This window comes from Drosophila gunungcola (genome assembly GCF_025200985.1).
Source record: "Drosophila gunungcola strain Sukarami chromosome 3L unlocalized genomic scaffold, Dgunungcola_SK_2 000002F, whole genome shotgun sequence".
NCBI classification, from domain to species: Eukaryota; Metazoa; Arthropoda; class Insecta; order Diptera; family Drosophilidae; genus Drosophila; species Drosophila gunungcola.
In genome coordinates, this window is record NW_026453178.1 from 6,347,627 (window position 1) to 6,374,760 (window position 27,134).

The following is a 27,134-nucleotide window of genomic DNA, read 5'->3' on the forward strand; positions in this document are numbered from 1 at the left end:
TGTTTACAAATTTATTAATTATAAATAAATACCTTATCTTATCATAATTATAAGAGTAGTAAGGGATCGAATTAAAGAATTTTTATGGAAAAGCTGTATTGCACAAGTCGGAAATTGTTTATGTTTTAAGAATTGATTCTACAACATCACTGGCTGCCAATGATGATCTTAAAAGTGTATTGATATACTTTTTAAATAAATTATATATATTGAGATTGAACTTAACTTCAAATTTGAATTTACACACTTTTACTTATTGAGATTAAAATTTCTTTCAGTGTGCCTTATTAGTTTCTAGCTTGGGCGCTCTCTCTCTCTCTTCTTGTTTATAAGTTTCTGGCCGTAAAGATCGAAAACTTGATTTTGGAATTACGAACAGCTTGTTTAATTTTTCTGCTTGCTTTATTTGTTAAACCAAGCTGACGTCTTACGCACTTGTGAATATTTTATTTGTTGTTTGCTCTCCGACTTTTGAGATCCGTTGCTCTCTATTGGGGCACATGTGCAAATTTGTACCAAGTTGTCTGGAAAAGTAGTAGAATTTGAAAGAGTAGTATTTAAGCCATAGTGCCTCCTCCAGTTATTCAATATTCCGCATTGAACTTTGACTACTAAATTTAGCACACACAAAGCACAACTGCGTCGCGCTTATTAACAAAGACACAAACTACTCACTCACACATTTGCACCTTTGAGAGAGCGGGTGTGCAATTAATGAATGTGCTTGATTACTATTTTTTTTTTATAAATTTACATAATTTTACGTGCGATCATTCCAACACCTAGAAATGCAGTCGCCCACGTAAACGGAATTTTGGAACAACAGGTGGTTGGCCGTTCAATGCACAGAAAAACATGGAAGTAATGGAAGTAACGATAAAGATAATATTTACTCGTCTTGAAATATTTAACCATTAAAACAAATTTGTTGATCGTTTTTGTGTATGTTAGCTTTGATAACATTGGTTTTATAAGCAAAAACCAATTAATATTTATTTATAATCCCTCGCATGTTATCAAAACAAAACTCAATAATTGTTTACTGGACTTTAAAATCAAATTTAAGATTTATTTGAAACAAATAACTGTGTTATTACATTGAATATAATCTTATGGCTTATTCTCCTCGGTTTTGCGGGTTGCTGTTGTTGATGTACCGTTAATTTTATAAATGTAATTATATATTACATACACAATTACTTAGTACATATCGTATAATAATAATAGTATAATTTATAATTAGCATTCCTCTCTCACTTATCTAGTATTATTATAATTCTTCAAGATTTTATTTTTATTTACGTGTATATTTTAGCACAAAACAGCAGAGACAAATGTTATCAATCTATTTATATATATATAAGTATATATATATATTTGCGCGTTTCCCACATAAATTACATTATTAAATTACATTTATATATGTATTTTTTATTTTGCTTCGCTTTTTGTGTGTCGCTTGTAAAGTTTTTCACGTATCTCGTCTCATTTAATTTTAGTTTATAACTAGAATTTAACATCAATAATTAGAAAAAGGAAATCGTTTTGTTGGGGATATATTAGCATGTTACTAATATTAACCATTATTATGTAATTTTATAAGAAGTTCTGGTACTCGAATTAAATAAAACATTTTCTTTTGCACTTTTGACGCTATTTATTTTGTTTGTTTTTTTTTCTCCCGTTTTTAAGTTTTTGTTACATTTATTAAGTAATTTAGACTCAATGATTTATGTGTGTGTTTTAAGGGGGTCTTATTATTTATAAACAGTATATATTATGCAGGGTTTAGAATCGCCTTATTCTAGCTATTCCATTCTTCTTATTGTTGGTTACTGGCCATAAAGCTTTCTTTGATTTGATTCTTAAATATTTGTTTACTTTCGTAATAAAAATGACTTGAAAAAACAACGGATTTAAGTAGGTTTGGGTATTTATGGTAGTAGTCGTAGTTCCATGCTCGATAATTAGTGTTCGGAAAACGGAAAACGTTTAATGGAAAATCCTATCTACTATTTGTTAAAGACTCGTAAAAAATTCCTTTAAGTTTTCTTTAGTGGTTTTGAGTTCGCTTTTGATTCTTGTTGGTTTCGTAAAATTTGTCGGAGCAGGACACTGGAACTGGATTCCAATTGTGAACTACACTTGTGCCTGGACTATCAACTATATATCAGTAGATATATTCAGCTATATACCTATATGCGTTTGTCTGTATGGTTATATACTCGTTTAGTTTGTGATACTGAGTTTATGAAGAAGGTTCTCGAATATACACCTATCTATCGTTTTGTATTCGAAAAGGGTTCGCGGGGGGACACTCTGAAGACTTTACAGCATTGAGGGGATCGGTTTCGATATCGGCATCTTAAAATCTAATAATTGCTTCGACGGCACATTTGGATTGTAATTTAGGAAGGGCTTTACAGATGCACGTAGATGCGTATTTAGCTAGCTGTTTTTCTGGATCAAACAAACGAATGGAAACGGGGTGGATGGCATATCCGGAATTAATTTGCTTAGAGGGGCTCTTCTAAATCCGTCCTCTTCCCAGTTTTCTTCATTTTCGTATAAAGAATATAATTTTGGTCGTTGGTCTAAGACACTTTTTGGTTTTAATCCTTTTCGCTTTCTTCCCTTCAGGTTTTGTATTATATACAGAAATAAGAGCTTAAGTGTGTAAATTGTATAGTGACTTATGTGCGTAATTAAGTAAAATCTGAGACTCGCTGTAAATATGTTTCGCTTTTTCAGGGGTGCTAGGTATTTTTCAGGAAATAGGGTGTAAAAAGACACTCAAGTACACTTATGGGTTAACGAGTCAATTCATTTTTTTTTAATTTTTTTTAAAGAGCTAGCTACGAAAGCACGGACGATGACGAGATAACAATATTGAGGCCAGTTAAAAAACTTTCAGTTTCAGAATGAATATGCGGAAGTGACTTTTATAAACATAACAATAACCCGTGACAGCGTTTCCGAATTTAATTTACTTCACATTAAGCTTGTGAATCATAAGCTTAAGTAATATGGCATTTAATCTCGAATTTTTTAGTAGATGTGTTTAAAAAACTTAATTCACTTCCTATTATATCTGTTGAAACTGAAAGTCCCAACCGTTATGATGATGACAAAATCGATGGAAGGCTTGCAGTCTAGAAGAAGAAGTTGCGCACCTCTTCGTCCAAGTCACTGGAGTCCACCAGGTCATCCATCACTCCAGACACCAAAAGCTCTACCACTTCCAGCTCCTTTTTGTCCTTGTCGCTAACTGTGGCTGCCTCTTCAACTGTCTCTACTGCTGCTGCTGCTGCGGCAGCCTCCATTGTGGCCACCTGGTCATCTGCCAGCGCCTCCGATCCCAGCAGCGCCTGGTAGTCTTCCTCCAGCAGCACTCCGCTCTCGATGGCCGCAACAGCCTCCTCATAGTATCAGTTGAGGTCGCGCCGAAAACTGTCCTCGATATTGGGATCGGCGATCATGATGGGATTCTGGTCGGAGAGCATCTGCAGCCCGGCCACGTCCATCTGGCCCAGATCCAGATCGAGTGTGTCGAATATCTCTCTCGAGAAATCCGCATTGGAGGAGTAATCACTGAAGATGATCGAGGGAATATTCGCTGTGGTCGGCGTGTGACTTTGCGAGGATCCCTGAAGGTGGTGTTGCTGCTGGTGGTGATGTTGCTGCTGCTGCTGGTGGTGGTTCATCACCACATTGGAGTTGGAGCAGGCATTGTGACTCACTGGTGAGCTGCTCGACAGCGGTGAATTCCCATGGTGTGGCGAATGCATGGGCGAATGATGTGGCGAATGGTGCAAAGATAGCGATAGTTGCTGCTGCTGATGGTGTTGCTGCTGATGATGCTGTTGCTGCTGTTGATGTTGGTGGTGGTGGTGGTGGTTGTGTTGCTGCTGTGGCGAAGTCTGCGCCGACATGGGTATCGGTAGTGGTGAACTGGGACAGCCTAGGGGCGATGGTACAGGGGAAGCGGTTATGCCCAAAGGATCCTGCGTCGAACCACCTCCACTACTGCTATTGTTGTTCCCCGCTCCATTTAGATTTGTGCTGCCATTGTGCGTGGGTCCCACACCGTTGCTTAACCCGTTGTTGTTCAGGTTGCTCACTCCCCGTCGCATATGGTTGTTGTTCCCACTCGCCTCCGGACTGCCGCTCAGCTCACTAAAGTCCAACATCTCCTGCTTGTTGTAGCCGTTGGTCAGGCCTCCTCCATTGCTTCCAACGCCCCCGCCGCCGCCACCGCCCGAACCACCTCCTCCACCCCCGCTCAGATCGTCAAAGTCCAGGGCCACAAAGTTATTGGCGAAACCTTGCTGCTCCGGTGAGGAATTACTGTCGCCCAGCGAGAAGATCTCAAACTGATTATGAAACGAGGTATTCAGACTGTTGTAGGAGTTATCAAACTGTTGCTGTTGCTGGTGTGCCTGCTGCTGCTGCTGCTGTTGTTGTTGCTGCTGTTGGGCCTGTTGCTGTTGGCGTATTGGACTGGCCGGAGCGCTCGAGTGCAGATCCGTGGCCGAAACACTGCTCAGCAGACCCGGAGAAGAGCGTGGACTAGGCGGATTCGGTGGCTGGCGATAGTCGGTGGCATTGTGCGGTCCCAGCGTTGGCAGCGGGTTAAACGTGGCGACAGTTGCCTGCGTCGTGGCCAGATTGGTAAAAGACAGGTGCGGCGAGCTGCTTGGTTGTTGTTGTTGTTGTTGCTGCTGTTGTTGCGTGTTGCCGGTGGGCGAGTGCTGCTGCTGCTGATAAGGTGAACCGGGGCCCGCTCCTCCCCCTCCACTCGCCGGACTAAACGGACTGGGCGACTGATCCCGCTCGCGTCGGTGATTGTGCGGTGACATGACGGGCGACAGGGCTTGCTGCAACTGCTGCTGCTGCTGGATTTGCTGTTGCTGCTGGGGGGCATAGTTCTGCAGAGCCGTGAGATCGGGCAGGGAGCCGGTGTTGGCAAAATTGGCCTGTTCCTGAAGCGGCCGGAACACAGGGTTCGTGAATTTGGCGTTGTTGTATGGCGTGTTCTGTTGCTGCTGCTGCTGTTGCTGCTGTTGCTGGTGTTGCTGCTGTTGCAGCTGCTGCATTTGAAGTTGCTGGTGCAGTTGGTGCTGCTGTTGCATCTGTTGCTGCTGAAGCTGCTGCAGTTGCAACTGTGGGTGTTGCAGAGCCGGTGACTTTCTGCGCTGCGCCTGCGGACTCATGGTCCTGTTAATCCCATGGTGCGGCGAGTGAGATCTGGTCTGGCCTGGCTGTTGTTGTTGCTGCTGCTGCTGATGATGCTGCTGCTGCTGGTACATAGAATTAACGTTGGTATCGAAGCCCGCTCCTAACGCGGTCTGGTGTAGCGCGGAATCAGAGCTGGAGCGCCGCCACAAATTGTCCGAAGTGGGTGGACCTAGAAGGTGCGGATTCAGTTGGCCATTGTCAAGGGTTTGTTGCGTGCTGCTGCTGCTGCCGTAGGGCGAGCGATCCTGCTTGCGCTCCGAGGGTCTCCGCATGGGTCCGACGCCCACGCTACGTCCCCGCGACTCGCGATACGCCGTCGGGGAACCTCCACCACCGCCTGCCAAGCCATCTGGCGAGGCTCCACCGCCGCTGGCTCCACTGCCCGAACCACTGCCGCCACCGCCTCCAGTCCCATTGCCAGATCCTGGCGAGGATTGGCTCACCTCCTGACCACCGCCCAGGCACTCCAGAATCTTTTGATTGGCCGGCGGATCGTCCCTCTTCGTGGCATACACCTCCTTCATAATCCGCTCAAACTCCGCCGTTCCCTCCGCCTGCTTTTGCTTCTGCAGCGCAATCTTCTCGCTGAACTTCCGCGGATTGGCCATTGTGGCGGATTGGAATAGTCTGGAATAAAGAATCTATGTGATAATTATATATTTAATAACTTTTCTAGAGGTATCGTTCGTTTTGCTTTTTCTAAGAGGGGCTAAAGGAAAATATTTGCGATTGGTAAATTAATGTCTAGAGTATTTTAATTTATTAGCAAGTGATTTCAACAATTTGTTTGTACTTTCCATTATTAGTTACTTTGTAGGTATATATTTTCTGGTTGGGTGGATTACAGGTTTGTTATAAATTCCCTGGATTTATATCTTTTGTCCAAATATTAAGAAAAAATATACTCAAAACAACGTTTACTAATAAAATTGCTTGATTAAGGAATAAAAAATATAATAATGTTACTTGTTCTGCTACAAAATAAACATGTAAAAATGGCTATGATATAATTTAAACGAATTTTTAACAAACAATTATTTTCAATTTATTTCATAAAAAAATTCTTCTCGGTTTAATAGTTGAATTAAAAATATTTATTTATTTGCCGATATACGCAAATAACCGAATATCCGAATACAAAAATCTTAATAATGCATTAAATGCAAATAATAGATTAAAATTGTCGAAAAATAATGATTTTTAAGTGTAGCAAAGCCTTAAAATCGTCAACTCTGGATACGTGAAAAGGTGGAGCCTCCAAGCTGTTGCCATAAGCTAGCTCTTCCATCTCAAGGCATTTCCGCTCCCTGAGGCGCGCACCTTTATCCCCCTTTTTATATCTGTCGGCGAAGGGCATGGAAATGTTTTGACAGTGGGGCGGCATCCACCCGTGAAACCCCCTCCCCCATTCAGGTTTTTATCAATTTGTCAGTCGAGCGGGCGGCTTGCTGATAAGCCAGATACAGATACAAAACAGTCGACGTTTGTCCGAGTCCCAGTCAGAACTCGCATTCGCAATCGCTTTCGGATTCGGACTCGGATTCCGATGCCGATTCTGGTTCGGATTCGGATTCAGGTCCACGCCATGCGTAGTAATGTTTGCCCGGTTGTCCCGGTCTTGGTTTGCCCCACACTCTTCACTCGTTTTCAATGCCATTGCATAACGAGTGTCATATGTACGAACATGTGTACATATGCGATTTATATCTGCCGAGTGTTCAAAAAGGGCGGGAAAAAGCGACGAGCAGGGCAAACAACAAGTTTTTATAGGTCTTTGAAAGTGACTGGTTGGGGTTTGGGGCTCTTGTCTTAAGAGGGGTTTGATCAGGTCGGTGCGGTGTGCTGCCTTTCGTCGCCACCTGCAGCTGCATTATGCAAATGACGCGAATTGCGTAGCAAACGAAATAATCTTTTTGTCTTTGTATTAATTTATTTCGGTTCCGCGACAGTGCAAAATTGAGAAGCATTCTGCTCGTTAGCAACTTTTAGCCACGTTTTCCCAAAAATATGAAGCTCAGATTATGCTCCATATATTTGTAGCTTCCTCTAGACTAAAACCATAAACCAGTTCCACAGCTTTTGACAACTTTTCGATGAGATTCGATCGATGATGATGATAATACTCGTCTGATGCGTTGACAAAAGCCTGAAAGCGGTAAGAAATAACCGCTCAAAAAAAAAAAAAAAAAAACCTAGGCGAACTAAAATCAAAAATGGCTCTTTATCTTCAGCAAGACATAAAAATATGGGTACAGTTCTTATCAATTTGGTAAACTTATGTACCTACACATATGGTACGGCAAACAATAGTAGTTTCCGCGCATGATAGTGAATTATGTAAATATTGGTCAAAGTTATTTAAACCAACCAAAGGTTTATTTACCTTTACAGCCTTAGTTAAATTGACTAGACGGTAGAGTCAAAGATTCTTATACTAAATAATTAAATAGTTGTCAAATTCTTACATTTAATAATTATACTAACTGATGTTTAAATAAAAATCATCAAATAGAAATGAAAACTATTATTCTTCTATTCTAAACATTTTTAAATAATGTTGTACACAATTCTACGGTATATAATTCAAATATTACTCATTTTATAACAAGCCGATTATATTCTGAGCATTTCTATGCTTTTCATTGTAGTGTCACTATTTGATATAGTAGGAAAAACTTATTTAAACAGATCTTAGGAGTGCAACGGAAGTCGAATAAAGATAATAAAACGGTGACGAATTTGAAATCTTTGCGAATTATTAAAGCTGGAAAATTCATTGGAATTATATCGTGTTTTCCCTAAGAAATTACCAATCGCTAACTGAATGAACCTCTCAAGTTCCCGCACACTTATTGAACCCAACCCCTAATTCAAGCTTATTAATTTCAACCATTAGATAATTTAACCTTATCGATTTCTTGTTCAGGTGACGAAAAGAACAGCTCAATTAAATCGATTGAGGTTATTTCTTTTGAGGGAGTCCAATTTCTAAGCGTACTTTTCACCCGCCTTTCATTCATGTTAAGTTTTAATTTATCATTTTGAGTTTTTATGAATGGGATTTTCTTGGAACTGTGCCATTAGACTTAAAATGTTGCTAGGTTGTTTTGGACGTGTTAATTCTAGCTAAATTCTGGCTCATTTTAGACATGGTAAACATGGCTTAGTGATATACTCAGAAAATTAAGTTGCTTGATCTTGGATTAAACAAAAAACAATTCTACATATTTTTTTTATTGATTTGAACTTATTTTAAAGTATAATTACAAGATAAATTTTAAGTAAAAGTGCTCCGATGGTCTAAAAAACTGTAATGGATCCACACCGAATGTTCACCAATTGTTTTGCTTTTCAAAAACCCAAATGGGTGTTATTATTCTGATTTAAATTTCCACTTCGTGACTATCTTTATTTCTTTGTATTACCCTATTCTATGACTAATCCCAGCTGATAAAGGAAGTGTAAGGCCCATTATGGCTTAACCGCGATGCAGGAGCGAAGAGATTTCGAATGCGACTCACATTTTTGGCCGAGGCGGCAATTGTGGCCATAAAAAGGCCGAGCACGCCTCAAACTAAACAAAGGTATGAGTTACTTTTTGGAAGGGAGTGGGGATTTTGTTTGGGGGGTTGGTATTTAAGGGGAGGCTTTTGTTGGGCAGAGCGGAAATATTCCCACGAATCGATAATGACATTCAATAATTATTTAATAAACTGCGACCGATAAAAATGGGTTATTGAGTACTCTCTGCACAGAAAATAAAACATTGTTATCAAATCAAAATTAAAATAGTTGGTAATATAGATGCTTAAATTTGTATGTAACAAAAGTTTAAAAGTAAAAGTTGTAATTTCAACGTTGATTGAAAATGCATATTGAAAATTATTTATATAAAATTTAAATACCATAATCTTGTCCAAAATTGTTCAAAAAATCATTTAACTAATTAATGTAAAAATAGCTATTATTTTATGTTAATCAATAAAAAAGTATTGATTTTATGAATAAGGAGCAAAATGAAAGGAAAAATCGTACATTTTTATTTTGTGTTTATGTGAATGGCCCAACTGGGCCTCTTCCTCGCTTTTTCACTTTCCATCTCCTCCCCGTTTTTATCTTTTCCTGAGATTTACTTATCAGCCAGTTTTTTTTACTGGCGCGCGCGTTGCTTGGAATTTTTGAATAATTTTCTATGTTTGTTTATTTATCGCGCGGCGCAACCGCAACAGTTGAAGGAAAATAATAGGGGTAAAAAGGGGAAAAACATTTGCAGAAAAGTGTGCAAAGCAAAGAGGCGGCAAAAACAAAACGAACGGACAGAGGCGTTACTTACATTCTCTCTCGTTCGCCGCTAACTCCAATTGGATCTCGTGCTCTCTCTGTCGCTCTTGTGCTATGCAAATTGGATTCTTGCTTGATTAAAATCTCATATAGAAGAATTTAATTTTTGGCGCTTTTTTTGTTGTTATTGTTATGGCCTTTTGCGTTTTTTTTGTTTTGCGTCGCCTGATAAAACCAGATTTGATTTTGAGTTGTTTGCGAGCCGAGAGCTGTTAAATCCGAAAATCGGTTTGTTGAGGGATTATTTTAACAACTGATTGTTTTTTTTTGCGTTATTTCGCCTCGCTCTTACACACACACACAACCGCACGCGCACGCACACTTGGATACTTGGTTTATTGTTTTAACGCAAAACTGCGACGTTGTTTTTTTTTGTATTTTGCGCTCTCAGCTGGTTGGCACTTTTTTTATTTGCGCTTTTTTTTTGGTTACCGCATGAAAAGTGAAAAACTTTTGTTGCGCCTTTGACCTCTTTTCACATAGACACACGCACGCACACATACAGGCGGAAGAGTGTGCCTCCAATTGGGAGTCCAATTGGGATTACAGCACGCAGCAACGGCGGCGGCGGCTGATTCTATATTGCATTTCCTTGATTTCTATATATTCTTTCCTCCGATTTTTTGGCTTTTGTTTTTCGCACACTAATGGGAAATCTCACCAACACACAGCACGGACAGCGACACCGATACACCGACACACACACAGGCACGCGGGGCGGTAGATTTGTGCGGGCAACGGGATTTTACCGTTGTGCACACTCACTTCGCAGCAATCTCGGATTCTTATTTTCGTTTATTTTGCGTTTTTTATGCCCCTATTTTGCTCTGCTGCACTCTCTCACTCGCACAGAGAACAACTTATTATTGCTGCTGCTGCTGCCTCGCTTCTTCTTCTTCGCTCATCTTCGTCGCTGTGATGATGGCTCTTCACTTTTTTCGTTTTGTTCCGAGCTTTTTCCGCTTTTTCGCGCACGCCGTTTTAATCGCCCGCTGGTCGTGCACTCGTTCTGCAATTGCGCGTCGCGTTTTTCACCGTTTTTTGCACGTTTGTTTTGTTATTTTTCCACTTTTTCTCAAATCTGCTGCTGAGAACATTGCAGAGCAGTGTGACCAGGTCGAGTGTGGTCCTTCATACCAATTATTCGCCCGCTAGGGCTGTCACCCGGTTCTCTGGGTATATCGATAGGAGTGGAAAATGTGATGACAATATTTTAGGACCTGAAAAATAATTATATAAAATTTTCTAAAAATACAAATTTAAAATCAAAATGCAAAAACAATGTTAAACTAAATCAAAGCTGGCTTATTTATTAATAACAAGACTAACAAGAAACCTTATATAAAAAATTTTTGTTTTAAAGATATGATGTTCTTAACATATACTTATAAATAAGTATATCATATCATATCATATCATATCATATCATACATTACATTTAAACTAAACATGTGGAATGAATAATAGTAAGCATAGATGCATAGGTCACCAAAATATTTGAATGTTTGTGACAAACCGCTTTGTAAATGTCTAGAAACTTTGCAATACTAAAAGGAGATGTGAAGTTAGCTAAGAAGATGATTTTACCTCGATTGACTTAAGATTTCCTAAATCCCTTACGATTGTTGAAGGCTTTCTCTTGTTTTCAATGCGGAAAACAGTTTCCGAAATTTAGCCGCCAAACTTTAAACAAAAAATGTACTAAAATTAAAGATTATATCCAATTTATAGATAATTTTCCGATAAGTTCGGACAACTATCGGTGTTTGTCTTTGCTCAAGTACTCGGTAATGGATGGTGTCTGGGCTTTTGGTTCTCTGCCTCGGATGGTGTCCCCGCTAAGAAAAAAATTTTATAAATTAAAAATGTAAAATGTAAATTGCCATGGAGAGGACTAAACAAAATAGATAAAACGAACACACTTAATATGCCAATTTGTGCGTACTTAAAAAATAAATATATATAACCGATTACCCTTTGAAAAATTTGTATCTGAGTTATATAATTGTACGGTTTTGTACATATTTTCGTAATTATATTAGTATACAAAACTACATGCCATTTTGTTTTAAATATACTGCACCTTTATTAAGTTTTAAAAAGATATATTGATATTGATATAATTGTATAAGCGGTACATATATTGGATTGTAATATTACTAGTCCAAAATAAAGCTCAAATAAAGATTATGAGATTAAAAAAGCGTTTACTTTAAAATTTATATAATTTACTAGTATTAAGCGACAATCAAATAAAACAGCAATGCAATTTCATATGCCCATCAGAAGCTGAAATAAATCATCAAATATGATTTGGATTCCCTTTTCACCATTTAAATTGCGTCAACTAACACATTCCAAGGGCCTTCGTGTTTGTGGGTGTCTGGCTGTGTGTGTATGTGTGTGCAAACGTCTGTTTCCCTTTCCGTTAACATTTTGTGTCTGGTTTCCGGCATTTTGTGTGCGCCATTTAAAATTGTTTTCCACGATACGAATCTGCCTAATGCTTTCTGGCGAAAATTTTCGTTTTTCGCAGACACTTGAAGCAGGAATTGGAAGCAAATTGGCGGCCTCGGGGTTACGAAGATACTTAAGGGCTAGCAAGAAAATAGGGAAATAAAAGAGAGGGCCGAGAAGAAGGCCAAGAAGTTGGAAAAAAAGCTAGGTAAATTGTGTGCAAGCGATAGAAATCTTTTTGAATATTTCTCCTTTTTTCTCCGATTGCCATTCAGAATATTGGCCCCTTTTCTTTTGCTGTTTCCTTGTCCCTTTAACCTCTCTATTACAACTCTTTCTTCGCAGCTTTTCCTGCATTTATTCCACTTTCTTTCATAAATATTTGCGCCCTTTGTGTGCTTAATTCATTCATCAAACTGTCAAATGAATGTCAAAACTAATAGAGCCCCTTTCCCTACCCACCGTGAAAAAGGGCCACGAAAGGCAGTCGAAAAGGTGCTCAATTATTGAAATGAATTAGTAGGCGCAAGTGGGTGGGCTTAAGCGTTCTTTTTCCTCTACTCAGTTTGTGCTTTTTGTGAAAATATTTTCCCATTAATAAGTTGCATGACAATCAATAAGTCGGTAAGCTGTCTAAACAAATTAAGGGAATTAAATATACTTAATTTCAATCCAATTCTTTTTTTAAGGGTTTTAATTGGTTTCACGGCCCGAAAGTAAGCATTTAAATCATTATTGTTTTTAAAATATTATATACAATTTTTTGGAAAACAATTTGGAATATTGTTTTTCAAATCATTGATTTTTAAAATTAAGAATAATAAACACAAGCTTCTCTTATATAGTCCTCCAATTAACTGAATTGCTATTACTTTTGTAAATTCCCCTTACTTTAGGATCCAATTTCGCGTAACCAATTTGTTAATGGTTTTTTGTACTCAATCAAGCTCTATTACCAATTTTCGGCCATGCTCACCTGCAGCTATTATCAGTTTTATTTTCGTTTTCTGAACAGTTGCTATCTCGAGGAGTGGAGCTGTTTAATTAGACAATCAGCTCTCCACTTTTAACGCATATTAATTTTCAACTACGCCCGCTCACTTTCCCGACCTTTGAACCCTGCGGCGAATCAAAATTATCAGCGTTTTGCTTGGCTTGTTATCATCTGATATCATTTCATCGCCCCCGCATTGGGGTACTTGACTTTATATGGCAATATTCGAGCATTGATTTCTCAGATTTCAATCAGTGTTTTTTGTTTGTCTTTAGTTTTTTTTTCGAGTACCTTCTGCGTTTTGAATTTTGTGTGGTTCAGTCGAGCGTTTATAATTTTCGGCAGCAGTAACAATTAAAACCAACGACCGATTGGAGCGGCGTTTAACGGTACATATATATAAACCAGATCCTGAGCTGAACGTGTAATAAAAAGATAGCCAGCTGTGAAATTAAATTTTATTTCAAACGTTCGCTGAAACAAAGATAGAAGGCAAACGAAAACTAATGAACGGAATTGGAAACAGGAATATCTGCAACTGACAAGAGAGTCAAATAGAATTGTTTCTGTCGAATGGCAATTTAATTGTTGAAAATATTTGCCATTCAATTTGTATAGGCAAGAATTTATTGGTGCTATTTACGTTAACTTTTTATTTAATTGCTTTAAATAATGCAAGGTTTAGTACATTTTTTGTAGATTTATGCTTATTTACTTTACTATTTTGTTCTGATTGATAAATTTAATGGATCAATTTAAGAAATTTTCTGATTCGGAACCTACAATAATAATAATCTGTTTAATATACTCACGTTTTTTTGGTGATCATTAAACCAAATAAATTGTATTGCCTACCAGAAATTGTTAGTAATTCCTGTTAATTTTTTATAACAAATAACGAGTAGACAAATTGCGTTTTTATTAAAACCAACCAACCAATTAAAAAATATAAGGCAATATAAGGTGTACTTTAAGAAAAAAGAACACTATAAAAACGTATTAAAAATAATATTTAAACTTTTATTTTTTCAATTAAAAATGCAAATTTCTTTTGATAATCCTAATTCAAAATTAAATTCAGGATGTTGCGTTGCACTCAGTTCCTACAAAGCCATGTCTAACCATTAGAGCTTATTATCACGTCCTAATGTTCCTGTTTTCCTCTCGAAAGTTGCTTTCTTTTTTTCATTTTTGCTTTCTGTTTGTTTTGCGGGCCACAAAGAGAAAATAGCAGTTCCTGATAGACAATCGAGTGCGGGTTCAAAAATGGGAAGTGCACTAGTGGAACGACCAAGCATTTCCTTTTGCAATGTTTTCCTCGTGTTTTCTGTGCATATACGCTCGTTTTCCCTGCCACACATCCTTTCAACAGTCGCTCCTTTTCATTCCGTTTTCCGCCACTCATTAAATGGCGCGTTAAGCGAGAAAAGAGCAAAAGTGAATGGTGGTAATGCACTCTTTAAGCTGCTTAATTGTTGCCAAATACTTGCTGCAATCAAAGGAAAAGAGCATTGAATGAGTTCAAGAAATTCAACGTTTAAGAGCGCCTTGTTCCTAACTTATAAAATTTATATAAATTGTAATTTTAAAAGGTGATTTATTTTATAAAATCCACGCTCACAAACCGTGAAATTCTGAAAAGTCATGGTAGAGAAATGTTGTCGGGCGGTATATATTTATTAGATCATATCTATCAACACACCAGTTATTTTTTGTTTGTTTTTATTTGAACCAAATTTTTAAACTTTCTGCAAAACTTTAATTCTTAGTTTTAATTTCCTAATGCTTGTTATTCATTCTAATGTTTACTTAAACTTTATACCTATTTATCTCAATGAAAGTACAAGTCCTTTGAAGCTTGCTATTCTATATGCAGACAGTGGAGTCTTTAACTCTTGATTCAAAAACTTGAGGCATCTTTAAGATTGTGCGGCTCATAAATCTTTAGCCGCCGCCATTCAAATTGCTCAATTGATGGCGCACAACAATGGCTGTCGATGCGATGCCGCCACTGATGGCCGAGGCCAAAGGATTTTCCCCATTTTTCCATTGTGCACGACTGTCTGTTTAGCGGGGGCATTGAAGCGGGATTTGTAGGCGAAGAGTTGGGACCGCTGGAGCGTTAATAAGCTCGACGACGCACACCCATGGTATGCAATCTATGCTGGTTGTCAGTCTCGTCTCAGAAAAAGTGCCAAGTCGGGGGTCAGAGACGCCAGATTGGAGTGACTTTACCAATTTGTTATGTAAAAGTTGCTATAGCCCTTGGGTTCGGACAGGCTAATGTTTACAACAAAAAAACAAATATTACCCAAATAAAGGCAAATCTTATAATTATTTAGGTAACGAATCTTATTAAGGAAAAAACAAAAATGCTCTTATACATATTTATTGGTTTATTTGTTGATTTATACAAATAATAAAAGTTGCGGGAAAATATATTCATTTAACAAGTCATAAATATTAATTCCGACACAGGATGTAAATTTGTGGAGATTTTTAGCTAATTGAGTTTAATGACGCATATTCAAAAGTGCTTAGTGGAGAGCATTAAATTATAAAGCCGTAGTTAATATCTAGTGCGTAAATTTATTAATCTACAAGTGCACATGATATAACATAAAAAAAAATTTTTCTGTATGTAGACAAATAATTCAAAATAAAATGTTTTATTATGTAATCAAATTTTTTTTTATCAAGAAAATTTAAAAATTTTAAAAATAATTTTAGAGTAACCAAAGAAAGTTTAAAGCTTCTCCAGAAACGTGCACTCGATCCTTTTGTTTTGTATTTTTTGCGCCAGACAATCGCATTTCACTCCAGCCGAGATCGTGCTTCCTCACACAATGGTCGCCCTACGAAGCCCTTCATTGTATTAATAACCGTCTGATGCCGCCTGAATTGAAAGCCAATTTTCTAATCCTTCGTTGCAGCACAGGATGGCGCAAATCAGGAGGAGTTCTCGGCCGCGGCTGCAACTATATATATTCCTGGGCCTGCTGGCAACGGTGTTTGCTTCATTTCCAGGAGGACAAACAGGAACAGCGGAAGGTGAATCAAGAATGGATGCTCTAGGACTCACACCGGGCCAAAAAGTCCTGGCTGCAGTGCCCGCATCAGGTAAGAGTCGTTAGTCATCAGTGATGCAAACTTGCCTACTTAAGTGTTAAGATTTTATACAAATTTGGCTAAGAGATAAATGCCACATTGGGTACAAAATATATATATTACTGGCTTAAGACAATCTTTATTTATAAATTCATAAGCCATTTTTTGTTTATAATGGGTACATAGTTTAAAAAAATTGTTTTAAATAAAAAAAAAGCCCTAGTTTTTGTTTAATCTTCTCCTTAAATGACATTTTATCACCTCTGAAAACAATTTCAAAGTCTGTTTTTAACTCTGATTAACTTTAAGACTTAGCAACACTGTCTTGCCGTTTGTGACTCTATTCCTCTCTTGTTTTCCAATTAGCTTTGTTTATCACGCATACGCACTGTGGTCTTTGTTGGAGTACCAGGTGGAGTGGGAATTCAAGGGTGGCGAGGAGTATGCCGAGTGGAAATGTCAACGTATTCTTAATTGCTATTTCGTTTTCCACCTACACTTAGTTGCGCCAGTTTGCAATCTGCGTTATTTTCCCTTTCCCATTCCTATTCCACCGAGAACCCGAAAATAACTCAAGTGTCACTGGATCTAAGCTTACCGTGGCGCTTCAAGAAGCTGAGAACTGAGCGACGGGGACCTTAAAACGGGCAACAGGGGGTTAGGAAGGCGTTTGGGGGCGTCAAAACAGTCAAGAGCAGCTGCAGCGAAACGCAGGCACTCAACCGAGCATGAATGCCACTGAAATGTGGACCCTAGCTAAGCGGGAAATTTAATATTTATACGAAATCAGTTCTCCTAAGATTCTTATTGAAATCGAAGTACCAATTAAAATTATCAGAACTCACACATAGAAAGGAAAGAAATATTGACATCGACCTTGATATGAATACAGATATTTGTTGATAAAAAAAAACTTTGAAAAAAGTTTTATAGCATTTTGTTTTTGAGCTTATATACCTGGCTGGATAAAAAAAGCTAAAAATAAAGCTAAAATTTGCCATTGTTGCTGGGACAACTATAGGATATCGTTAAAATAAAATTATATATATTTTTTTAAATAAATTATATAGTTATAGCTTGACTGTGTTTCGATCACAGAGTTCAGGGTATTTGGGAAGACCATTTTAAAAATGTAATATTTCTAACTGTTAAGCTAAGACACTCTTCTTAAGTGTTTATGTTTTCTTTTAATTGAACTTAATCCTTCATTGTCACTGGTAGCATGTTACTACTTTCCTGTTATCACTTGCCGAGCGTTTTGTGTGACACTATTATCCGACTTCTTCTTCAACATTTTCTCGTCATTCTTCTATTTTCTCTTGTTTTTTCCGCTGCTGCTTGTCGACAATCGCTATATCCGCTTGTTGCTTGTTCCAGTTCCCCTTAGACCTCCCACAGCCACTATTGCTTAGTCGCATCCCATATTCCATACCACACCACCCATTTCGCCCTCAGCGAATCCTTACCGCCTGCAACGTTTCCGTTGCAGCGGGCGTTGCAAGCGGAATTTGATGTCGCTGGTGTCATTTGTCACGCGTTGTCGCTGCCGTCGTTTGTTTGTTTACCGATGCGATGCTCCTTGTTGTTGCTTCTCATGTTGTCAGCACAGATACACAGACGTACACCTTGGGAAATATTACTCAAATTACTCATAATTTTTATTGCGTTTTATGCTAGCGAATTAACATGGCTTTAAAGATATTAGAATACATAACTAACGTATGTTTTTTACTCAATGAATAAGTTTGTTCCTAATTTGGAACTAACTCCCAATGCGACTTTGTTTCTAAAGATAAGATAAAGATAAGATGCATAACTAACTAATTGAAATTGACTTATATTTTTTTTTAATTATTGTTAATTGAATTACAATTATTTTTGCAAATTAACAAATTAAAAAAACTTGCAGCCAAAATGAAAACACGAAAGCGAAATAGTAGATTTTTTTGTTTTAATCGTAGTTTATAAAATAGAAAGATAATACAAATAATATATTTTGGATGATTACACACACTTACGTCTATTTTCACCCAAAAAATTTAAATTTTTGTACTTCTTCTACCTTGAAAAATAAAAATTTTAAAATAGATAAATTTTTTTTAAATTTGGTTTTGAATCAACTATATATATATTCTTTGATTTTATGTCTTTATTATTTTTTATGACTGTGTACCAAGTTTATTCTTGGCATCATTAAGCGCCGACGACAACACTTAACACATATTGTTGCCATCCAATGGCCGTGCTCCTCCTTGACACCGTCTGCTCGACCTCTTCCTTTTTCCGCTGCCACTCCACACAATTGAGGATAAGTAGTGCCAAATGCCGGGGAAGCCATTAAAATGCAAATTTCTAGTGGTCACGTGGTGATGCTGCATTTCAACTTGGCCCACATAAACACACAGTGAAAACAAACAGGTTGCGAACAACCGAGAGCAACCCAATGACACTAACTCAACAGCAACCCACTGCATCATCGGCGACTTTCGCTTTTGTAAAAAAAAGCGTTGCCTTCACTTTGTTTTGGCCTTTCCTCTTTCGCTTTCCCATTTTGGCGCTTTCCATTTGGCCAGCTGACATTTTGGGTCAGTTGTCGCATTTGTTTTCCGTCCGCTGTTGTATTTTTTCCCTCAGCTTTTCGGCCAACTTTCAACTTAAAAATGTGTGATTTATTGCCAAGATGCAGGGGCGAACTTTTTTGCGGTGCGTTTAACATGGCGTATGATTAACGTCAACGCGGCGTATGCGTAACGCGAAATTCTGTGGGAAATGGAAGCAGCACTTAGCGACAGCTCAAAGCTGCAGAAAAAACGATACGAAACGAAACGAAAAGTTCCTCGGCAAAGCGTTTCTGAACTGTAGTTGGAAATTAGTTTCGAGTGACAAGCGCATAATTCGTACACAACTTAATTAAATAAGTTTGCAATCTCAAAGTGAACGAAGGTAGAAAACAATTTGAAAATAAAATCTCAATAGAAAAAAAGGGGATAATAACTTTATGGAGGAGCGAATCTCTTAAAATAATTGCTGGTTTTTTCGGACTAAAGTTTATTTATTAGATTTAATTTGTTGTTGATTGGATTTTGCTTATTATAAAATAATTAAATAACAGTAGAGTAAGATAATACTAGCAATATATAAACAAAATTACATTTTTATCACCGCCTTAACTTGGAATTCAGAAACTCATTTTACGAATGGCTCAAGATTTACACTAAAATTAAATAAATAAACCATTGCAAGGCACTTGCTAAGATAAGCCATAAATCTTATCGTGAAACCGTCTTGAAATATTTTCTGAGGCTACATTATTTGTATTAACCCATTGAAACGGAAATTAGAGAGTCATTCGACGTTAAATGGGATCACCTTAATAAAAAAAAGGAACCCTTTCAAGCGTTTTATCAATCAAAGGCCCTTTTTTCCGAATTTCCCAAGTGGTTGCCAAACAATTTGATTTTGTTCGTTTGGCTTGATGATTGGACAAATGTTCAATTGATTGCCAACATAATGCCATTCGAGTCCCAGAAATTGTCTAATGACTGCAATTCGAGGCGCTTATCAAAGTTTCATGTGCGCATTTGCCAATCACCTGCAGAGTGGATCACATTTCCCCCGCCACTTATCCCCATTTCCTTTGCTGTTTTCTGGTATTCTTTGGCGATTGCACTTAACTGACAGTAAGTAGCTAGTTGAACTCAAACAAAATGCTTAGCGCACAGTCTGAGAACAAAACAGTGCTCGAGGAGGCTTCAGATACTCGAGTACTTTGGGGTTTTCTGGTGGAGGCTGGGCGCTTTGGAGTGTTTTAAAATTAAATTTCTTGCTTAGCCAGACTCTTCAGAAACAGCAAGTGTAATACAGAGAAAATAAGATTTACAAATCTAAATCCCAAAAAGAATATTAATGCCTTACAAATTTAGCAGATAGCTATGGATTATAAACGAGTTTCTAGCATTAAACTTATGTAATAATAAAATTGTATTAATGTGTTGTTTTGAAAAACATAAGTCGATTAAATTAAAAACCTTTATCTGTATATACTTAAGCCATATATATATTTATAAAGAAACCATTTTTGGATATTTAAATATAAAAAAGTTTTTTGCATTAAATAATGTGAAATATTGCGACAGATTTAAAAAAAAAAAATATTTTTGGATTTTCTTTAGTCAAAATAATTTGAATTTTTACTATACTATATGTGTACTATCTAGAACAAAATATTAACTACATTTTAAGCATCCTTAGGGGTTTAATAATTTTGATACCCCTTAATTTTAAAATTATAGAATATTTTAAGTTACGAATGTTTAGTGTCCTTTTTTTCAGTTTAAGTTCAAAGCCCCCTTTCTCATGTGATTACAGCACACACAAGTTTTTTGTTGTACCAATTAGCCTTGGCCATAAATTCAGCCGCCGGCCTGGAACCGCCGACGTTGCAGGAAGTGGAGGTGGTCGATGTGGTGGAGAACCAGGAGCAGTTCCTGCTGAACCCGGATCCCAACTGGCTGGCCGCCATGGCCAATGAGTTTCAGGTGAGCAGCCTCTTAGCCTGGGTCCCGAAATCGGGAAGCCAGATAACTCCTGCCAACATAAATCAAGCTGTTGTTGCTGCTTAACTTTTTGGATTTTGTTTTTTTTTTTTTTTTTAACTTGGTCCCGGATATCTGTCAGTGCCTGTCGTGCATTTTGGTGAAATGCTGTTCTTTTTTTTTGGGGTTAGATGTGGAGAATTTGGAGTAGCATCTTTGGGCACGTGACCGCATGGTGGTCACGCTCCAGTGCCGCCGGATTTCATTTACAGCCAGCAGGCACGCCACGTCGCTTCCCTGGATTGAAAACAATCAGGCAGCAGCTAAAGATTTATCAGTGCCGTCAACTTCCATCGAACCGAAGGGCAATAACCGATTAAGCCCCGAACCGAGTTTATCATTTGGTTTAGGATTACACCCACACCACATAATTGCTGGAGATTATACATCTTCACAGGCACTCAAGTTTCAATTTGGTAAACGACTTTATGGTTACCCACGCTTTTTGGTTTATAATATCATGATAAGATGGTAAGGAACGTGTGTCATGAGGGCTAATACTTAATAAACGCATCTTAAAACCTCTTTAAGTAAAAAATTTAAATTCATGGAAATAAAACTCTTAAGCACTGAAGTTTCGTATTCTGTTTTTTTTTTTAATAATATTAAATCATTGATATTGGTCTTAAAATAATAAGTTCGAATCTTTTTTGCTAATATTAAATGCTTCATTCTTTTACTTAACATTTCGTTTGAAATTGAATAGTTCAAAAATTGTGTTCTAAATTATTATCTACTATGACTTTGTAGAAAATGTTTTTTTTTATTAAAACTTATTTTAAAACTGCGGAAGCCATTTTTCATTAAGAACTTTTGGAAATACTTTCCGTGTTTATTCTTCGAAAAGATTTCGTAGCTAAAAGGATATCCAGCTGGACTTCTATTGCAGCAATTTGATTGAAAATTATATATCCCGTTATAATCACATCATCAAGCAAAACCAATTTCACTGGCCGAGTTTGCAGCTAAGGCAGAAAAAAGCCTGGGTTATGGCATGCACCGAAACTTTCTCATTAGCACTTGCATAAAGAGATGGTATCTTTTGCAAAGGATGGCCACAATCTATGTACTGGCTAGCTATGGACTATGGCCATCACTGCTTGTTTTTCGAGAGTTTGTCCAAAAAATTGAAGTAACTTCCTTTAAGACCCCAGGGAACTTGGTCTTGTGAGTCGATTTTGGTTACCCCATCTTCGAATTTTTGTGTATTGCATTTTGCAATGTTGCTGCTGCTGTGGCTTGTGTTGTGGCTGGCTGGCTCGCTTTGAGACATCTGCATTGAATTTCGCAGATTGTCCCGCATAAATAAATGCAAATTTTATGCAAAACAAACGACACTGATAGAAGGAGATATATGGTATGGTGCTCAAGAGTAGGAAAGTATGTTTTGCTTTTTTTAGTTGTTAGTGATAAGAGCCTTTGCGTTTGCATATTAAAATATTTCACATTGTTAAGGAATTATTCAGTTTTTTGTGTTTATTTTGCTAAAAAAGTTGTAACCTCCTAAAAAACTAAAGCAACAATGAAAAGATCTTGGATTATTTGTCAACAACTGTGTTTTAAGTAGAACCTTAACTATCCTTATTGTTAACACTTCAAAGTTAAGAAATAAACTTATATTTCATTGTATTTTGAAAAATGATATTATTTTGTATTGTGATTTTGCAAAATGAATTAATTTAAATGGGTTTGATTGTTAATTATTTAATTAAACTTTATTTTATATATCTTAAATAATTTTTTAGTAACCCCAAATGTAATTCTAAACCTCATTATCCCCTTATTTGTAATTGGAATTCTTGAACACGCAAGGCCTTAAATTTAATACAAGATTTCGTTGTTTCTGTCCAAACTAGGTTTCACTTGGATACTTTTCTGTAGCTAAAACCGTTGTTCATTAGGCATTTGGAAGGCAATCCAATACGACTGCAACCACCGACCCTGTGCTTTCTCCTCAAGACGAGCAACAAAAAATGGAAAATGTCCACTGGGGATTACTTTGCCTAATTCAACTGCAAATGAAAATTGTTTGTTCTGTAAATTCAATCTCTTGGTGTCTTGTTGACGTTGTCATTAAGCCGCTGTCTGGCTCAGCTGTTTGTCGGAGGCCCTGGGCTTCCACTTGGCACCTCCCCGACCTCTTAAACCTCTCCAACCGCTCCAACCTAGCCTTACCATTGCCATTGAGTTCATCAAAGCGTAATCTGCACAAAATGGCGTCACTTCCTTAGCCGTGGCGCACTAAGAAAAAAACAACAAGCAAATGGCCGGGAACTTTAAGGCTAACTATGCCGGGGACTCTCTAAGCATCCGAGGAACCGCCCAAGCCCTCGAAATCCCCCCTTGCTCACCTAATGGAGTCATAATTCTTCAGCTCGTTAGCAATACATGCAACGTAAATATGCTTGCGCCGAAAAGTATGCCAGGCATTTCTTTTCGTCCTTTCTACGTTTTTAAGGGGCAATACCCTGCAGACATCCAGTTCGGTTGCGCTAGAATAGTATATTTGTACTACTGGCTTGAGACAGGCAGCGGGTCACATTATTTGATTTTTAAAGGGGTTTTGAGGAGGTGCATAGGAATGAAAGGATTAAGCATCTGATGTCTATACAGGCATACGATATTATTTTTTACTTTAAATATCTAATGTTAAGCTTTTGTTAGACATTGTCAATTTTATACGTTATATTTATGTTCTATATATTTATATATATATATATATGTATTTTAAAAAAATAATTAATTTATTTAATTTATTGCTTTCTTGGATCTCCTTGAGTGAACTTTAAATAACATTTTTTTATTATATTATTTTAATTTAAAATATTGTTATTGACATTTAACAAAGTTTATCAGTAAATATTTTAGTTTATAGTTAATAAATGCCCAATTATTTAATAATACATAAGGTGGTTTTTGCCAGAAACATTGAATCACAAAAAAAAATTGTAATAGTATTAGTAACATATTTATTTTGGTTGTTGGTTTACTCAAGGCCTGGTCTAAAATAAAACTTCAATCTTTTTTTTTGCAAACAACAATATTAACATGAGTGGGCTTATTCATAACAAAATTTAATATTACTTCTAACATTATGGTTCAACCTTTTAATAATTGTAGCGCATATTTGTTTACCCCTAAAGGGTATTATTTTGCTTGAAATTCGTAGAAGCTACCTTCATCAATTTGTTTTCCATATTCCTTCCGACTTCCCTTTCGCATCTGTGTCTATAGGGTGTGTGTGTTTGTGTGACCTTCCTGGTGTGTGTGCTTGCCGGCGTTAAACCTTTTCGCCTTTCGGAAAGCCGGGGGCGGTGGGCGTGAGCCAACAGAGCAGACGCCTTGGCAGTGGCCGCTCAGCCTGACAAGTTGCTTAATTGAAAAGTGTTTTGTTTGGCATGCCCAAGGCTCACTTTTGCACTGAGAACATCAAAAGTGCAATATATTCTTAATTTGTTCAAAAAATGTTTATTTCCTTGGTTGTTGAATTAATAAAGCAATGGCCTTAAAGTCTGTTAAACTATATTAGCCTTTTAGATTTTTAAATACATATCTCCTAAGTTCAATTATACATTTAACTTAAAAAAGAAATGTGTATTTTGTCAAATGTTTCTTAGCTTTTAGAACCTTTGCCCCAACTGCTGATTTGGCAACTTTTACGATCAATAATCTGCTGCTTATTTATGCGATAGCTTTAAAGCCGGCCAAAAAAAGCAACAAAGGACTTCCGCCTTTTTCTCCCCAAGATCCTTCATGGCTTCTGTGATTACGCATGGGGTGGAGAAAACTGGGGCATATTTATCACTTTTCCTACTTATTATTGCTTCCTCTTTCGCATGTCGCCTCCTTCTCCCTCGTCATAAATAATTATGTTATTTTAGATTGTTTTTTTTTTGGTCTCCTCGCGTTGAGTAGAGATAAATTGTGGCAATAATTATCGCACATTTTTCACAGCGACATTTTTCAACGACTCTCAGCATGAATTCGGTGACAGTTTTCGTAATTAAGTCGACATGGTGACTTAATGACGCTGCCACGGCCCCTCGCATGATAACTCGGCACTTATGTTTATGGGTTTTAAGTATTTTTAATTAACTTTGATGTTGATTCGGCAAATGCTCACTGGGCCTTGCAGCCAGCCAAATTAACCAAATCAAAAGCAACACTCAACTTTGTCTGGAGCAGCCTGGAGAAGGACTCTCCGTTTGTAGTCTGTGTTTCTGGCCAGTTTCGTGTCTTTTGTGTCTCAAGTGTTTGTCTGCCTAATTGGTAAATTTAATTAGCCAGCCACCAGGTCACAATGTTTGTGTTTGGCTTTCTCCGCTGCAGTGTGAAATTCCATTTTCGCTTCAAATTTAATAAGCACGCTTCCCAGATTTCGGCTAGCTGGATAAAATTTATAGACTCGGTCCTTCCTTCGCAAACGGAACTTTAGTTTACCTTTCGCTTTAACTCTGACGTTAACGGAAATGCAACACTCTCGGCCGTGCCAGTCAACTGGGGCCTTATTCAAGGGGTTAGGTAGTAAAGTTCATGTTTTCAGTGTAAGGGTTTGAAATTGGAATCATAAAAAGTGAGAACAAAGTATTAAATAAATCTTACTTTGGCCACACAAAATAATTATATGCACAAAAGTTTTTAATATTAAGTCATATAAAAAAAAAAAATAACAAAAATATATGTTACTGTGTGACTATCCGTAGTGTTTTTTTTTTCTTATTTTCTTATTAAAAATGTATTATCAGAAAATGTTAGTTATATATATTTTAAATGTTATGTTATCAAAACATATTTTTTTTCATTCAAACAAACAATTTTTTTTGGTTTCTCTAAAAAGACAAACATTACCAACGGCCCTCTTTCGCCGTAAAATATATAACATGGCTAAACTGCTTTGGCGCTGTTTACTGCAGTTTTCAATTAAGTTGCCAATGTCCCTCTGCCTGTTCCTCGAACTGCAACTCACCCAGGTTGCTGCTTCCCTTTTTAATTAGTTGACAAACTTGCACATTTTTATCGCCGCTTGTTCGTTGTACCTTTGCTAACTCGTCCCTGTTTGCACATCCCCTTCTTTCGGCCGTGACTCTCTTATTAATTTCATTTTGCACTTGTAATTGTCAGTATATATCGCATCGCATCGCATCGCTCATATGCAGCGTTGCACCGGAAATTAATTTCCGTGCGCTTTCGCAGGAAGCGAAAGAACAAGAAAAATGACTGTCGGGCTGATTCCTTAACAAAGTCATGACCAACAGGGTCATAATGTTGGAGATAGGATAATATAGGGAAATATGATCATCGATTTAAATTGATTTGATATTTTTTGGGGGATTTGAGGTATTGAAAAGGTGTTGATTTTAAACTTGTTTTTTTATCTTTGTCAGTCTGTAAAAAAGGTTATTGGTAATTGGGGAATAGATTTGCCGATTTTTTTTATTTTAAAAATGTATAGTTAGTACTTGTTTATAGCATTATCCAATTTTTTCCGCTACTTGCACTAATAATAATATTGAAGTTTTCGATTGCAGAGTGTGCCGGTGTATGAGACTTTTCCTGCCGATTTGCAGAATTGGCTGACGGATGGCTATGGAATCAGTGCCACGGATGTCTTCCATAGCTGGAGCAGAGCCCAATTCGGCGGAAGGAGCAGTTCCCGCACCCCTCAACTTATCTGCACCGCCGATGGACATTGCTACGAGGTCAACAAAATCGTCACCGCATGCTGTCCATTTTGAGCACCCAATAAATGCATTAAAAACAATCGAAGGAAATCATAAATTTGGCGCACACACTCAGTGGACACAATCCAATCGATTGACAGAGAGTTCCGGCATTGTCCGCAATGAGACCATTAAATACCGACGCTCTTGTGGCCGACCACGTGGTCAATGGTCGTTGGTCGGTGCATCTGTTGGCCAGATTGGGGGAATGGGGTCCGTAATCGAAAACGGAAGCTGCCAACTGCACTGAAGGCTTTTTTGTGAGACGAGTAGTTCAGTTAACTAACAGAGATTTTTCGTCATGCGAGCGGGTTCATTATTAAGGTTTAAGAATATCTGTTATCCGTGAGTTACTATAAAGAAATAATTTTTATGCATACAGGGAGTTATAATGTTTTTATAGGAAAGAAGTCATTAAAAATAGTTTTTTTGTAGTAAATGTATCTTTGCTGTCTAAACTTAAAAGTTTAGTAAAAACAAAACTTTACCTTATAGTGTAAATAGTTCAAAAATGAAAAGAATGCTTCATTAATAAGTCAAAGTAATTTGAAGTATTCTTATAAAATATTTGAATATTAACTGTGTGTCAATTTAAATTAACGGTTGTGTAAACATAAATCAAATGGACTTTTTAATGGTTGAAAATATAAGTTTTTTTACATAAAGGTCAATTATTTTAAT

General features: G+C 37.3%; 2 protein-coding genes across 5 annotated transcripts; one reads left to right on the forward strand and one right to left on the reverse strand.

Annotated features, from left to right (window-relative positions):
• Positions 1 to 1,035: 1,035 nt before the first annotated feature.
• Positions 1,036 to 10,745, reverse strand: LOC128257990 (hormone receptor 4). The gene is made up of 2 exons (XM_052989366.1): positions 9,572 to 10,745; positions 1,036 to 5,865 (listed from the first exon to the last, which is right to left on the reverse strand). The coding sequence occupies exon 2, from the start codon at positions 5,844 to 5,846 to the stop codon at positions 3,429 to 3,431; it is 2,418 nt and encodes an 805-aa protein (XP_052845326.1). The 5' UTR covers positions 5,847 to 5,865; positions 9,572 to 10,745; the 3' UTR covers positions 1,036 to 3,428.
• Positions 10,746 to 13,326: 2,581 nt separating this feature from the next.
• Positions 13,327 to 26,811, forward strand: LOC128258002 (uncharacterized). 4 transcript variants are annotated; one of them, XM_052989382.1, is made up of 4 exons: positions 13,327 to 13,419; positions 15,964 to 16,150; positions 20,507 to 20,676; positions 26,262 to 26,809. In XM_052989382.1, exons 2-4 carry the CDS (start codon positions 15,970 to 15,972, stop codon positions 26,466 to 26,468), a joined length of 558 nt encoding a protein of 185 aa, XP_052845342.1. In that variant the 5' UTR covers positions 13,327 to 13,419; positions 15,964 to 15,969; the 3' UTR covers positions 26,469 to 26,809. The 4 variants fall into 4 exon arrangements, with proteins under 4 accessions (XP_052845342.1, XP_052845346.1, XP_052845344.1 ...); XM_052989386.1 differs by having other exon boundaries at positions 26,249 to 26,387; XM_052989384.1 differs by having other exon boundaries at positions 13,335 to 13,419; positions 15,969 to 16,150; positions 26,262 to 26,810.
• The last annotated feature ends 323 nt before the right edge of the window (positions 26,812 to 27,134 follow it).

What these genes read in the sequence shown, in the direction of transcription:
- LOC128258002 (XM_052989382.1), top strand. Translation starts at nt 15,970, where the DNA reads ATGGCGCAAATCAGGAGGAGTTCTCGGCCGCGGCTGCAACTATATATA. An exon ending in GGCTGCAGTGCCCGCATCAG is followed by an intron (nt 16,151 to 20,506) that starts GTAAGAGTCGTT and finishes ATGTGATTACAG; the next exon opens with CACACACAAGTTTTTTGTTG. An exon ending in CCATGGCCAATGAGTTTCAG is followed by an intron (nt 20,677 to 26,261) that starts GTGAGCAGCCTC and finishes TTTCGATTGCAG; the next exon opens with AGTGTGCCGGTGTATGAGAC.
- LOC128257990 (XM_052989366.1), bottom strand. Translation starts at nt 5,846, where the DNA reads ATGGCCAATCCGCGGAAGTTCAGCGAGAAGATTGCGCTGCAGAAGCAA.